Consider the following 15,566-nt stretch of genomic DNA (forward strand, 5'->3'; position numbering starts at 1 on the left):
GATACTGAACACTCATCCAAACCTGGCCTGTCTGTCCTAAGGGGCCTCCCCCCGGCGCTCAGCGGGTGCTGCTGCCTGTGCTGTGCCAGATCCCCCCCCCCCCCTCCCCCCACTCTCTCTCCTCTCCGAGCTTTTTAGTCCTCACTTTCTTTCTGTCTCTGGATTTCTGCCTTCTCATATTCTGAACGTGGGCTGCTGCAAAACTGCCTGTTTACCTACTGTCTTCTCTTCTTCTGTCTGCGTTATCTCCACATTTCTAACCTTCTCTTCATCTTCACCTCTGCCTCCTTTCCTCACAGCATTGTTTTCTTAACTTCTCGCCCCTTCTTCCCACCCCTCTCTTGCTTTCTTAGCGATCTTTGCATCGATATTCATCTAGGCCAGGTCATCAGTGAGGAGCGAGAGCGATACAAGTGTAAGATGCAGCAGATAGAGTGCAAGAAGCACCTTGTGGCAAATCCCTCCTGGTGTGTCTGTGAGAAGCTGAAAGCCCCTCTGCGTCCCATTAATAATAAATCACTGAGATCAGTAGATTTGACTCGAAGCCTACACTCCTCCTCCTCCTCCTCCTCCTCACCACTTTCCCTCACCTGTAATGAGTTGGGAGGAGGGTACGAGGAATGTGACCGAGGCCACGACACGAGGGGAAAAAGTCCCAAGAGGAGGGCAATGTTTTTGTTTGTTTGTTTCTCCTCCCCATCTGATCAGCCTCGTGTCTACCCCCTTCCTCTACGTCTAGCACGTTTGCGCTCAGGGCTGCTTTTTTTCCCATAACAATGAGTTTTGGCAGGGTTATACAAGCAAAAGCAAAAAAGCTCGCAGGACAAAAGATGATGTGGAATTGGAGTTTTCATGCTGCGGGCCTCAGCTCAGGATTGTCTGAAATATAATGCGACTTGTTGAATAGCTCTCATTTCTGCAGTTTATTACCTGGTGAGGTTCGATGGTGCAAAAACTCAAACTGCGTAGGTTTTTTTTTTTTTTTTTTCAAAGGAAATCTCTTCCCTTTCCATTAATCAATTTCTAAATCCTATTCCCTAAGAAGCTTTTTGTTTTCATCCTTGAGTTTGTCACTACCACCTTAATCCGAATGACATCTAAGGCAGATGGTAAGACACTCCCAAACTTGCATTTAGCAAGTTCTGTGCTTTGGTATTTTCAGTAAATATCAGCCCTCACATTGCAGCCCCAGTGGCCAAACGTACAACATTAAATGATTATTTCCACAGCACGATTAATCATCCTCTTATTGAACTTCCAGTTTCAAAGAAGCACAATTCTAATTAGCTTCACCCTGTCATCTTAACAAGCTCTAAGGGATGAAACAATAACTGAGGGTGGCCAGTTTAATTATCAATTAATTAATTAATTCATAATTCGCATTGGGGAAGTCAACAGGCCTGTGTGAAACTGTTATGCGGAGTGAACGGACTCTATGGCAGAACACACAGGAGTGCAGAAAATGCAGGGAGTGCTCTTTATTTACAGTGTCAAACTTATTTACGCGGGATGAGATATGTATGCTGATAAATAAACAGAAGGAAACCAGGGGAGGGGGCTGACACGCATTCGGAGGGAAAGGGGTTACCCGCGCACGCAGGGTGGATCTATGAGAAAAAGAAAAACGAAACTTTAGGGGGAGATGCCAAACAACCGGTAAGAAACGGCAATAAACATGGGGAGAGTTGGAGAGCTCACTTGTCACACTGGCTGCTCGGGCAAGGATTCTCGGGATGTGGGAGAAACGCTGAGATTGATCTCTGTAGTGATCCCGGAAATGCGGCTTCACAAACAGCTGACAGGTAAGCGGGTGATGGATCCGGCTGAGGATACAGGACAACAGGTAAACAAACAAAATCCAAGACATAGGTTGGCCGTAATGCACACCGCGGAGAATTAACAGACACGTTACCACTCGGGTAGGTGGGGAGGTGTGCTGAAAACAGAAGCAGACCCTGTGACACCACACCAGAGAAACCCCACCAACTCCTAATAGTACCCCCCCCCTCTCTGGGCTTATCAGGGTGCCTCCTGTAAAAGTCAGCAATAAGCTCAGGGTCCTCAATAAACGAACTCTGAATCCAGGACCGCTCCTCAGGCCCGTACCCCTCCCTGTCCAGAAACAAGTGCAGCCCACGGCTTTGGTTGCATGCTTCTCATTCTGCTTTCTTAGACCGTATTTGGTTTTGCCCTCGTACCGAAAATAACCGCTGCTTCCATTGTTAGAGCAGAGAGTAAAGAAATGATCTGGAGCTGCACAGATTATACCCAAATTTGTATTCTGTGACATGTTCAGGTCCTCATTTTATTTCAGGTAGGTTAGCCTTTCTTTGAAGGGTCCCATCACCCGCAGCGCTGCAGGGTTTAGTGGCGACAAGTGCATGGCAGAATAGGACCTCTGAGCAACTGCTGATTAGTGTGTGTGGTTCAGCGGACAAAACTTATCAGTCATAGCGAAAATGAAATGCTGTTTGGCTAGTGAGCAGGTTTCATTTCCTACCCCGGAGTAAAAGCCAGCAGCAGGCAGACTGCAGGATTAGTATTCAGCTGGCTGTGGACAACAGAACCAGTGTGCTGGTGTTTGCCCTGTGGCTGTTGTCTTGCTGTCAGGTTAGCCAATGACACGTCAGAGCTCACCTCTCTGGCCTCAGCAGCCGATGGCTATAATACACTTCGCCTGGCTCTTTTTCCGCTTTCCACTCTGCCACTTAAAATAGACGGCATCCATCTTTTTTTTTTTTTTTTTTTTACCCGAGACACTCAAGAGCTTTGCACACAGTATTCTTTTTTTTGCCAGCGTTTTAGCGTCTTCTGTTATGTCATCAAACTTTGGACTGCCTTATTATGGACTGAGCAGCTAAACTTTTTTAAATTCAAGCTAGAAGTGAGAAAATTCCACATTTCTAAATGGAACAACATTGAAATATGCTCACGATGTTCTCATTTTAGAATGCATTTGAAGGTAAAACTGCGATATAAGTAATCTTTTACTCTAGAATAAATGTCTGTCTGATATTTTTGCCTGAAATTAATCTTGTTTAAAGTAGGAAAAGCATTAATAGCATCCAGAAAATGTGAATAATGGCATGCTGACACTCTTTCTAAACATCGGGTGCTGTGAAAAAGTGTTTTCCCTCTTCTTGATTTCTTAGTTTGTTGCACATTTTTCATAAAAAAATTTCAGATCATCAAGCAAATTTTAAGTACTAGTACTGGACATTCACTAACATGGTATCAAATATCATAAGAATCCATACCAAATGATCTTTTTAAAACATTTTATTTTATGTTTTTGGAGCTGTAGTTTACAGTCTGTTCCATAAATCACTGTCAGTGTCAGAACAATACTTTCTGCTGTTTTTAAAATTCAACTTAATTGCAGCTGAATACGATGAGTTTGATGAAACTGGTTAATTTAACCTGAATATTTGGTAAAATGTTAATTAGTTTCGGGTCTTGTTTTAAAGTGACTTTTTGCTCATCGCACTAATTAAATTCAAACGGTTTTGTTTTCAGGAAACTGAAATAATCATTTAATGTGTTTAGAGAGTCAGTATTTTTTCCTTCGTAAACTTTCAAACTTTGATTCCGTCACTTTTCATTACATGTTAGATATCTGAGGAAACTGGATAAAAGAAATCGTACTGGTGAGTTCCTGCTACAAAGTTGATTTAGATCTTTTCCCCATTAGGTATTTTTCAGTAGAGGGAACCTCCCTTGAACATGCCATCAGAGTGATTCTCTTTAACCTGCTTTACCTGGCTCGCTCGGTGCTCTTAAAAAGCATGAAAATAACCGAGACAGATCTCACAGGAAGTAGCAATCTGCGCTGATTTGAATTAATCTCGACACAAGAAACAGTAATGTTAATGCAACTGTGTTGTTAGGGCAACATAAACTTCCTTGTACGTAATGTGTATGTGTGCACCGTTGAACCTGAAGGGTGCAGTAATGTAAATTTGTATCTGTAGCTTAGTAGGGTTAACTTTACCCCACTATCAGTTGTCTGATGTTTTGTTTTGTTTTTCATGTGTTCGGTACTTTGTGTCATTTTGTTAAGGGTATTGCTGGAGTCTGCTACACAAAGGCAAACAGATGCTCCGTTTAGATCACCATCTTCTAACTGTACAGGAATTCGCATAAATATAACCCCCGAAATCCGTAATCCGTTGGCTCAGAGTTGCTTTTATTGAGACTTTAGTGAAGGTGAAGTGCGATTGTCACAGGTGGCTTTGGTGAGGCAGCATCTGCTGGTGAATATTCTTTTCTATTTTCATTGAAAGTGAGAGATGCTGGTGTGACGTATGGGTTGAGGTGGGAGCTGAAGCTTGACTAACTTTCCCAGCATCCCTTGCAGAGGTTGAGATCAAATGAAGCACATTTCTCTGTGTCGGTCTCCGTCTGCTTCTCTTAGTGTTTGTCTCTCCGGTGTTACTTTCGATTCCTTCAGTCTTTGTCTCTTGCTCCATTTTCTCCTCCTTAACTCTAAACTTATACCATTGTTTAGACTTCAGCTTACACTTTCCAATCTGTCTGTGTTTCACGTTGTCTTTCACCATCGCTGTCCATTTTCTTCATCATTGTCTTTCCTTCTCTTCTTGTCCTTTGTTTCTCTCTCCTTTTCCCTCCCACCCTGCTGAGCAGGGAAGCCTTTGATGTGAAGCCGATATCTATTCATGCAAGTCATTCATCAGCACAGTGTTGCTTTTAAAGCAATGAGCAGGAAGCCAGATCAATAAGATGGCTGAACGGATGGATCTCTTAAGGGGCTTCTTCAGCCCAGAGAGATAAGGGAATCTTTTTTTCTTCTTCTTTTTTTAAATAAATGGCACTTTAAAGAGTCACACAGGGTGGGCGGGGGCTCGGATGGGGTCGGGAGCGATGAATGAAGATCTGACGCTTCACAGCCACTATTAAAATAGGCAAAGGCATTTAGATGGAAAAAGTGGTAGAACGTTGGAGAAAACCCTGCGAGGGGTCTGACTGGAAGGCCCTGTGTCTGAAGAAGTTACGCTTCAATGTGGACTAATTAAATCCACTTCAAAGCCCAGAAAGTTTATTCACAAATATTCTTTATGCGATAAACACTAGCAAAAAAAACTACACTTGAGACAATAAAGCATAAATGTATTTATGAAAGTCAAAGCCAGGAGTTTTCAGTCTTTCAGACAGTTAGCTCTGAGCCCATTAATCATTGAGGACTCAGTCTTGTGTTGAATACTGCAGTACATAGAGACCTGGAGGCCGATATGCCACGGTGTAAACTAGAAACACGGCTTCACTTACTTTGTACTGTTCTGTATTTTTAAATTAGATGTGACACATAGTGCCATGAAGCTTGCCAGCTTTGTGTCTCTGATAGAAATGCCTTTAGCTAGGACAAAACACCAGAGTATGCTCCTTTTTTTAAAGTTCTAACCTATGTGGACTTTTAAATTGACCCATATATGAACATAAATTACATGAGACTTAATATTTAATCTCACGTATCTCTTTTCTTAAGGCTAGATGGTTTTTTTGTCTTTTTCTCCCGTCCTGGAGGAAACTGTGTCACGAATCACTCATATTTAGGCATTTTGCCATCGTACTTCTGATAGCTTTGACTGAAGATCAGCAAGAGCCGTGACAGGCTGAGAGTGAAGCTGAGTGCTAAAGATGTTGTCCCTGATGTGTTTACACGTGCGCGCGCGCACACACACTCACTCCATCTTGTCTAAGTACACGTCTGGAAGCCAGGGAGAGCAGACGCGCACACACACGCTGATGCTAACAAACCATGTCACCCAGACATGTCACCACAATCATCATCACCTCAAGGTGTTTTTCTGTAGAGCGTAAATAGCGCTAAGCGTTTTGATTCTTTGTATATTTTATTTGTGTGTGTTTGTGTGCGCGTGTGTTGAGGGGGGAGGGCGGTTCTTGAAATGAACCAAGAAAAACACATTATGTGTTCAAGAAAAAACATGAAAAAACATTTCACAAAGTGCTGAAGAATGAAAGGAAGCGAGTGTAGAGTAAAACAGAACAGAAACATAACAGGATGACAAAGATGGTGCTTGATGCCAACACTTGGAGCTCGAGGGCATAAAATGGAATGGTGGTTGAAGACCGTCTGTGTGTGTGTGTGTTGTTTAAAAGTATTTAAGCAGAAAATCATCATGTGTGACCACCCTCCTAAACAATCTGAAGAAAAGCGCAAAGTGTACATCCATTTTTTTTTGCTAACCTTTTGTTTTTTAGCTTGTTTCTTTTGACGTTTAGCACGATCACTTTGTATCCCGTTAAGAAGTGACATCATCAGCTCTTTTTCTATAGCTGAGAATGTATCGTTTTGATTCTTTTGATCTTGAAAAAAAGGACTAATTCCAGTAAAATGAAAATTTGTGTAACTTTGTCAGCTGCCCATATTTGTCAAGCAGTTTTCCTGGATTTCCAGTACAGATGGAAAAGGCTGCAGTGACGTGTCAAATTGACTTCAAAGGTTGTGCATATTGTGGCAGATTCATCGCTTATGATAATTAATGTTACCCTTCGAGTTTCAGACCTGTCGCTCTTTAATGCTGTTCAGTGTGGGCTGGCATCACCTTGTTTTATTTTGCTTTATTTTCCTCCCCTACTTGCTGTCAGTTTAAAATGCACACATGTATATGTTTGATGTCAAAAATCTGTTTGTTAATATATTTATCGGTGACAGAAAATAAAACTCGTAGTCAAATACTTCTTTCCTATAAAGTTAACATCAAACCATCCTTATAGCTTTTGATGAGAAGACAAAAGCTTATAGGTTTTGTCTTCTCATCGCTTCATTTATCTGTTTTTATTTCTTTTTTTAATATATTTTGGACTCATCTCTTCCTCTGTCTTTTCCACCCACAGCTGCTTCCTGTCCCTGCTCCTGGTGGCCGCCGTAGTTTGGAAGATCAAACAGAGCTGCTGGGCGTCACGGCGGCGAGAGGTAAGCGTTTGACTCCATGCTTACAATTGATTTTAAGTTGCCACAGTCACATCAACTCATTTCTGGTTAAAGTTATTGCTGCTGTAAAAGTTGCTTTGTTTTGTGGATTTTCCAGTGGAATAAATACTGTATATCAAGTTCGTTTTTGTCCACAATCACAAAGAAGTGTGATTGCGTTGATTCTGTCATGCACTATATTGCCAGAAGTATTCCCTCATCCATCTTCACACACATATAAACTTGAGGGACGTCCTGTTCTTAATCCATAGGGTTTTTTTATGTCGGCCAAACTCTTCTGGGAAGGCTTTCCACGTGGTTTAGAAGAGTGTTTATGGGAATTTCTGGACATTGTTCCAGAAGTGGATTTGTGAGGTCAGAAACTGATGATGGACTGGTTCGTGGTCTCCACTCTTGTGTTGGACTGAGGTCAGGATCCTCTAGAAACTATTCTAGAGGTTGCCAAACCACATCTGTATCGATATACATACTGAGCTGTCAAAATTGATCATGAAGGATACAGGGGAGATCGTCTTTATAGGGGAAAGAGTTAAAGCAATCAACACTACAGGCAACTTCCAGGCAACGCTAAACTCTTGGCTCCTTCTAGTATTATCAATGTGCACACTAAGTCATTTGAATCACAACAGCCCTGCAACCATTAAGTGTTTGGTTGTTGTTAATGTATTGAGGCAGACATTCATCAGTGGTCTTTCATAAAGCAGCAGGTATTAGCAGTATTATGACTCCAGTATTTAGAGTCATGCTTGCCCCTGTCTCCTCAGGACGCAGAAATAATCAGGAGAGAATATTAAAAGGATCTTGGGTGTAATGCATTTTTAAACTTGACTTGTGTAGTCACTCATATTTCAATTAACCTTGGGTTTTATATCATTATAACATATAACATATCACGTGTTGATTGCAATGGTCCTTTTGGTTTAAAGTAACTGCTAAGACTAATGAAAATGTGCAGTCATGCTGCAAGTTACAAGTCATTGCAAAGTCATCAGTGTCCTGTTAAGCAACAAGTAATCTCTACAGTTAGAAGGATTAAATGAATACGTTTTCAAAATCATTGTTCAACATCAGACATATAAATAAACCTTCACTAGCTGGCTGAGGAAGAGTTGGATGGCTTACTAGTTAATTATCAGCAAGAATTCAGATTGCTTTTAACTTGTCACATCTCTCTCTGTAAGCTCGGTGTTTGCATGATTAAGACTCAACAAATGCTTAACTAACAGTCTGGCCTGACTAGCTGTTCAGACAGATTGCCAAGCATTGCATTTGCTTTCTGCATGTGGAGCACTAACGAGATGTGAGAAGTATGAAAAGTCAGTGCAGTTTTTGCATGTTGAATACTGCCTCGCTGGGAAAATGATAAAATGCTTTTTCACGTGTGCTTCCAGAAGGGTTTGGACCACCTTTTGAATGAGTGGCTGAAAGGTTGTGTACTGGTGGCACTGTGTTTCTGCATTTTATGTGCGTGTGTGCGAGTGCATATGTGTCAGTGTCTAAGAGCATACACGCTAATGTTGTGCTTAATGTGAACTTTTGGTCTGTGCTTTTTACACTCGTCGTGTCGGTTGAAGTGCCTTTTGCCTGTAACATCGTCCGAAAGTGCTGTAATCAGCCTCACCTATTGTGCCTCTTAGCATCCCCCTTTTACCTGCACCCGCTCTGCCCTCTCTTCATCATAAAACCACAGTTGTCCATCTGGACGCTGTACACTCTAACCTTTACACAAAATTAAAAGTGGAACTTTGTTAAGAGGATTGGTGGCCACCTGAAAACTGTGGCCTGTGCTAAACTCCCCAACACCTGAAAAAGCTTGTAGGTTTTACTAAAATGTTTCACTTTTGTAGAACAAACCTGGGCTCATGTCAAAGTGATGGGGAAAATGGACTGCTGCATACCTGCCTACACAGTTTAAAGTAACCATCAAGGTACACAATGAGGTTTTTAACATTTGTCTTATAATGGGAAGATAAAGGATCCAGAGCACTGTCAATGTATTTACTCACAAAGTCAAATCTGCAAGTCATGTGCAAATCAGTGAAATAAAAGGTTATGCTGGGAAAAAATAGACCCCAGTGTCAACATGTGACGTGCAAACAAGACTGGACCCGAAATTGAGCCTTGTGGCACACCCTAACTAAGAGGGACTATTTTGCATCCAAAGCATAACAGATCAGCTGTCAAATACGGTAGAGGCGATACATGCCTCGACCATATTCCTTTTCGACGTTGGTTGTGTCAGATGATGCCCACAGGTCAGTTTTACCTCGTTTTTTGTGTGCTGTAGCAGAATAAGCAGAGATGGTCATCGTGGTAATGCTTTTAATTAATCTGTTAATGAAACTGCAGTAATGTGAAAATGCATAGTTGAAATATCAATTATAAATATAAAATATTTATTTATAGATATAATAAAAGATCGACTTTTTTTGTAACGAGTCGTGACTTGTGATTCAATACATGCAGGTTTTATGTAACGAAAGAAACTAATGTTGAAAATCTCTCCCCATTCACTCAGAGTACTTTAATACATGTCAGATGACTGTCTGGTAATGTCACAAACATGACCTGTGGAAGAACTTTGGTTTTTGTCTTTATGTAAGAATCTCAGTGTATCACGTCTCCTTTGTACTTCATCATCTGAATACATTTACAAACCTTGAGCAACAGTTATAAAAGCGCTCCCTTAATTTTGAACAGTGACAAGCTTTTAACTTTTTTTTTAACTCGTCCATAACTCTGAAAGAGCCATATGATGATGATGTAATGCCAGTCATCTATTCATGATAGGTTAACTGGATAAATGCCCATTATACAGTACACATTTTTATTAAATGCCAGGTATTCTTGTTATTAATAATTGTTCTTTTCTATTCATCTATATTAGCGGTTAATCTCATTTTTTTTTAAAAACCACAGTTAAATAAACCTATTACAGATATTTTACCAATCAGTAGTTAATGGAAGATGGTAAACACTATACAGTTAACTCATTATATAAGCAAAGCAAAAAAAAAGTTGCAATTTTAGTTGCAATCTGAGCAAATGAAGCTCGGTCCTAGTGCTAGTTGTGAAGTCACATTTTGGTAAAATGCTGTGAGATGATACCCCGAGTATCATCTCACCCGAGTCATACATTCTTCTGTGAAGAATCTGCAGGAAAGACGAGCCAATTTATAAAGATAGTAGTTGTTGCCAGGCAGAATCACAAATTTAGCTATGACATCACTGGCTCAGCAGCCTTTTTATAAACCACTGTGGGGGAAAATCCCCCCCCAAAACATTAGTTATATAGTGAGCTCTTCCTAGCACAGATGTCAAGCACAGATGTCAACTGAATTAGGATTGGGAAATGCTCAACAGGTTTGGGATCTAATACCCTCCTCTCTACAAAACCACTCAGAATAGTAAGGATAGAAATGTCATTATTATTTATTTATTTAAATTAAAAATGTTTGGACATGTTCTGTTCACTCGTGGAGTTTATTTTCTGCTGCTCATACACACACTCACCATCTCCTAAATTCTTGCCACTTATCTTCATCTAGTGTTCATAAGGAGTATCGTATAAACAAACCAAAGATGGCAAATTTCCATCAAATGTGACTTAATCTAGCAGCACAGGCAACCTGCTTTCACGCATGCTCATGTTCCATGTGAACACAGCGTGACACACAATTCACGCAAACAGAAAGCTAATCATGTTTTTCCACGAGGTCGACTGTCTCCGTTACAGCCGTTCGCTTCCTTGACATCGAGACCGTTCTGTTCTTTTCAGCACTGTCCCTCAAGGCTTGGCTTTCACATTTATCCTTGATTCCTCCATGTTACTTGGTGCTTGCATCAGCTGTACAGTGACACACATTTGCATCTAATTATGCCCACGTTCACCCCACTTAGGCCCGACGCAGTGGAAAGTGGTGGCCGTTGCATTTTATGTGGTCATTGCAGGGTCAGAGGAGTTTAAGCCGATGGCCTCGAGTCCTTTTATTCCCCACCGCTGGCTGCTTGTCATTTGACTTTAAGGAGTTTAAGCTCATTGTGCTGTCACAGGCATTGTAAGTCGCTCGGGATAACAGTGTTAGCGCGAGCCCTATAATGCAAATGTCACTGAGACTTTTTTCCCTTTCTTTTTAAAGATGTGGCTGTTGGCACAGGGATTGAAATCAGCTTTTTTAGAATGACATGTTTGTTGAGTGAAACTGACTTTGAAACGTTACATTTATTCTTAAAAATGGGTTTGTTGAGAAGATTTTTATTAACCCCATCCAAAAACTTTAATAAAAAATGTATATTAGGAGATATTAATAGAGGTTATATACATATAAAGGGAACATTTTAGCAGAAACAGAGTATTTCTTTTTATTCTTTAGCATGACAAACTATAATCTCGCAGTTCTCCAAAATTCAACTTTTTCATTTGGAAGGCATCCAGGTGTTAATTTGGTGCCAGGAGTATTAATGACTCGAGGACTGTGTCTGAAGTTGTTGTTATTGTAGGCGTAGGCTAACACCTGCTAAGCATGTCGGTTCCACCTGTTGGTCACTGCGTGTAGCTTGTTTGTGCACGTTTCAAAGTATTGCGATGGATTTTGTTCCTCATGTGTGTCTGCACCCTGCATCTGTTTGCATACATGTGCGTGCTTGCGGTGTGTGGTCTGTAGTGTCTGAATCTAAATCAAAGCCTTCCTTTGAGACCTGACAGTTCCTTTGAAGGAAGCTGGAGCTGCCAGATGGCATTAGATGGACCCCACCACAGCCGGTACCATAGCGGGCTCTGGCATTTTAGTCAGAATAAGCAGTGCTTGAGCAACGTTGTTAATGCAAGTTGATTATTCCTGTGGTAACGTTTTAGCAACAGCAGGACTTAAATGGCTGTAGTTCTAAATTGATTCTCACTTTTATCTTTTTGCGCTATGTCTATATTTACTGTCCTAAAGTTAATCGAAGCGACAGAGTGCTAAAATGAGAGTTACAGTTTTCTCTTTTGAGCGGCCAACAATTACAGCGTCACAGACAGGTTTCGAGCACAGCTTACGCAGGCCTGTGACAGACACAAATGATTAAAGTTGTTCCTTCTCTTTTTTTTTCTATTCTTTTAGCAAGCTGGCTAATTAAAGCGAAAATCCAGCAAGCAGATCTATTGAAAGGGTAATATATCATGATGCAAAATACTGTAATAATGGTGCCACTTTCCCCTTCTTTGCCTAAGGACAGAATATCTAATTTCGCTAGATTGTAGCAGAGATTTTAGGCCAGAATGGGAGGGCTGAAAGACAGAATTTTCTGCACCTGGCTGCGTGAGAGTTGAGTCATATGTTCAGAGATGGAACCCCCTTTTGAATGACATTGTAATGCATAGAGTGAGCCTTTGATGTTCATTGTCAGTTTTCCCAGTATTCTCTTTTTCACCATCACTGGGATCTCATACAGTTACATTCCCCTGGAGATCCTCCTCCTCCACTGTCGCACTTACTCAGATATATATCACATATAACTTGACATATATTAGACGCGTATTGCACCCTGAGGTATTGACAGAAATGCAGAATGTGATAATGTCCCTGATCATTTGTGCTGTGTTCCACATTTACATTACGCAAGACGCAGGCTGCCTGCAGGAAGAAGGCAGGGAGGGAGCAGAAATGGGATAAATGTCTCTTAGATACCTTCACATATTTATTATCAGCCATTAAGCTGCCCTCCCACTACTACCTCCTCTCAACTATGAAAAAGCAAAAAAGGATGTCAGTCAAGGCGTCGAGGCTCAGGCCCCATCATAAAATGAACCGCAGCTGCGAAATAGGCTACAACGTTTAAACCTAATATTTTAGCATCAAAGGTTACCTAACTCAGGTTAAACATAAACATATTTTCTTGCTTGAAATGGCCACGGTTTCCCTCATCTCTTTGATGATTCGGTGAGTGGGAAAGTACGCCGTCCACACATGAAAGTCTATTTTTTTAAAAAGCAGATCAGAGATGAGGTCTGAGACCTTAACCAGAGGTGACGATGTGAAAAAGCTATGATCTCTTATGTAAGACCTTTCACTCGTTTTATTGAAGGATATTACCTGTGAGTTGACATGTGAAAAAGCAACAAATGTGGCATTCAAAATGTACAAGAAAGGTTCAAAACTGTGTGCATAAAGTTTCAGGCGTTCAGATTTTTTGCTTCACATCAAAAGTTTTACCTGAGATACCCAAGAGTGTAGCAGGCTATAATTTTTGCACACCTGTATAGAATTTGACCTTGGGCTTCAGGTAATTACATCCTACAACATTTATGTAAATTTTCATGCAATGATGGCTGTGAGCTAAAGAGTATTTCTAAAGTTTAAATACCTAGCTTAGGTTTAAGCGCCTGTAGTCATCTTAAGCACTTTTATAGTAATGTTCAGAAAACTCTAACGGGATTTGTCAGATTTGTTCCTGATTCCTCTCACACAGTATGTCACGTTTTCACTGAAGCAGTACAAAATTAGGTTAATTTAAAATGAACTGCTGGCAGATAAGACAAGAAAAGTGTGAAGTATAAATAGTTTCAGATTCATTCCTAAACCCTTTCCTTACCTGTCTAACCTAACATGTGCATAGTTCCCCACCTGACATATTTGCACACTATTAAAGTCTGAAGCACGGCTCGCGCGGGACCTTTCCTTGCCATCTCATGCCAGGCGTGAGGATGAAGAGCCGGCAATAAGGTTGTTAAATGGTTCCCTGGCTGCCTCCTTATGGTTGTGCCCTTAGTCACAGCAAACTGCTGACCCACATTTTTGGGTGGGTGACTTTTTCCACTGGGCCCCCTCGTTTTGCCCTGTCCTCTCCTCTCCGGTCCGCCCCCGTCCATTCCAAACTCTGTTGATGGAGAGAACGGTGACCTTTTACAGACGCCTTCGCTGACTCTGTCTGAAGCTTTCAGCAATCCCTGCGCTTGTGCTGCTTCATGTACTTCAACGTGAGCACACTTGTGTACTCTCTTTCCCTTTGTCTTCAGAATTGTGCATGAATACACAAACACACACACTCACCCACACACAGACTTGCAGTATAATCTAACAGAGAGGGACATTTAAGAGGTTAAGGCCACGTAGCACGTTGAATATCAGCAGTCACCCTGCTACTGTACAAACAAAGGACCTCAGAATGTATTAAAAATCCATAAAACCGCTCTATGCAGTGGTCGCTCAGGAAGAAAAATCGTTCGTTCATACTTGCTGCAAAGGTAATATATAGGGAGCTTAACAACAAAACACTACTATAGTGGCTACTTTTAATTACATCGTAGTTGTCACACGGTTTAAAGATTACACATCAGTGTTGGCTAAATAAATACGGGCATTCATCACTGTCATTAAAACCATATTAAACTCTATGTAACTTCCCAAAGTACCGAGTAGGAATGCTTTGGATGAAGGAATGAAATCCCAGATATTGCAGTTGTCATTTTTCTTTCAGTGCACTGCATGATTGTGTTTTGTTGTACATGTACCGCAGTGCAGGCTAACAATGAAATACCAACATTATTCCTTAAGAAATATGCATAGAATCTATTCTATTTCTTTGCAGTAAACTAAGGCGGCTTTCTGCATTTTCATGATATAGAACTAGGTTTCTGAACCCAGTCCTGCACATCAAGCAGAACACAAAGGTGTGTGTTGGCAGTTAAGTCTGTAATGAAACTCAGTCTAGTGTACAACATCATCAGGAAGTTTGTAAATTGCATCTCCATAATCAGTCATGCAGTCATTGTTAGAAGCTTTCAAAACAACTCGTTGTTATACATGCGCGGCCACACAAGCCCACAGTCTCAGACACTCACCACCTTCGCTCCACTCTCACCGACTCCTGCGTTGACTCGTACACGCCGGCCTCGCGTGCGAAAAAAGGTCTGCAGCAGATGGTTCGGTGTGAAAGCGCAGTAGATTGGGAGAGATTGGCACACGTATCATTTGAATAGGCAGAAACCTGGAATACAATGAAGATATCAAGGAGCCACGTAGGCTCCACACATCGGTTTTGTTTCCAGAATCATCTGTAATGATAAATCGGATCCTCTCCGCTAGCATGGCAGCTCCCACACATACACACCCAGGCCCAGAAGCAGATGGCTAGATGTGAATGCGGTTCACACATGAGCAAGGAAGAAAGGAAAAAACAATCTTTCCACCTTTACCTTGCAGCTGTTACCCCCTTACAAAGCACTTCCCGATGATGCTCTGTAATATATTATAATTTTAGAATCATGGGAATGCACTGTAGCTTGGAGCCTCTTCGCTTCTGCACGCCAGGAGCAGTCCGCAACGCGATCCAGAGAGTATCTGTGCGCGTCCCCTGACGGTGCTTTAATACACAGAGCTTCAACTTAATGTGCCACATGTTTGCATCCAATAATTAGTGTGTAATAAATGAAGACCAAGCTAATAAAACTTAATTATGTACTCTTACACTGTCCACATTACATATGCAGTCTCTGCTGAGGAGAAACATACAAGTCAGCCATGTAGTTGTAATGTTGGAAAGCAATCAGAAATATCAAAAAAATTCTTTAAAAACATGAAGTCTGCATTAGAATTTTGCAACTGTGATAAAT

The 15,566-nt window shown here is 41.2% G+C and overlaps 1 protein-coding gene across 3 annotated transcripts in view; it reads left to right on the top strand.

Annotated features, from left to right (window-relative positions):
* The window catches only part of atrn (attractin), a 127,451-nt gene that overhangs the window by 78,031 nt on the left and 33,854 nt on the right, over window positions 1–15,566 (top strand). For all 3 annotated transcript variants that reach the window (XM_026151857.2, XM_080293788.1, XM_026151858.2), the window contains exon 26: window positions 6,877–6,955. In XM_026151857.2, coding sequence (XP_026007642.1) covers window positions 6,877–6,955 — 79 coding nt within the window. The remainder of the gene's footprint in view (window positions 1–6,876; window positions 6,956–15,566) is intronic.

This window comes from Astatotilapia calliptera, chromosome 19 (assembly GCF_964374335.1).
Source record: "Astatotilapia calliptera chromosome 19, fAstCal68.1, whole genome shotgun sequence".
Lineage (NCBI taxonomy): Eukaryota > Metazoa > Chordata > Actinopteri > Cichliformes > Cichlidae > Astatotilapia > Astatotilapia calliptera.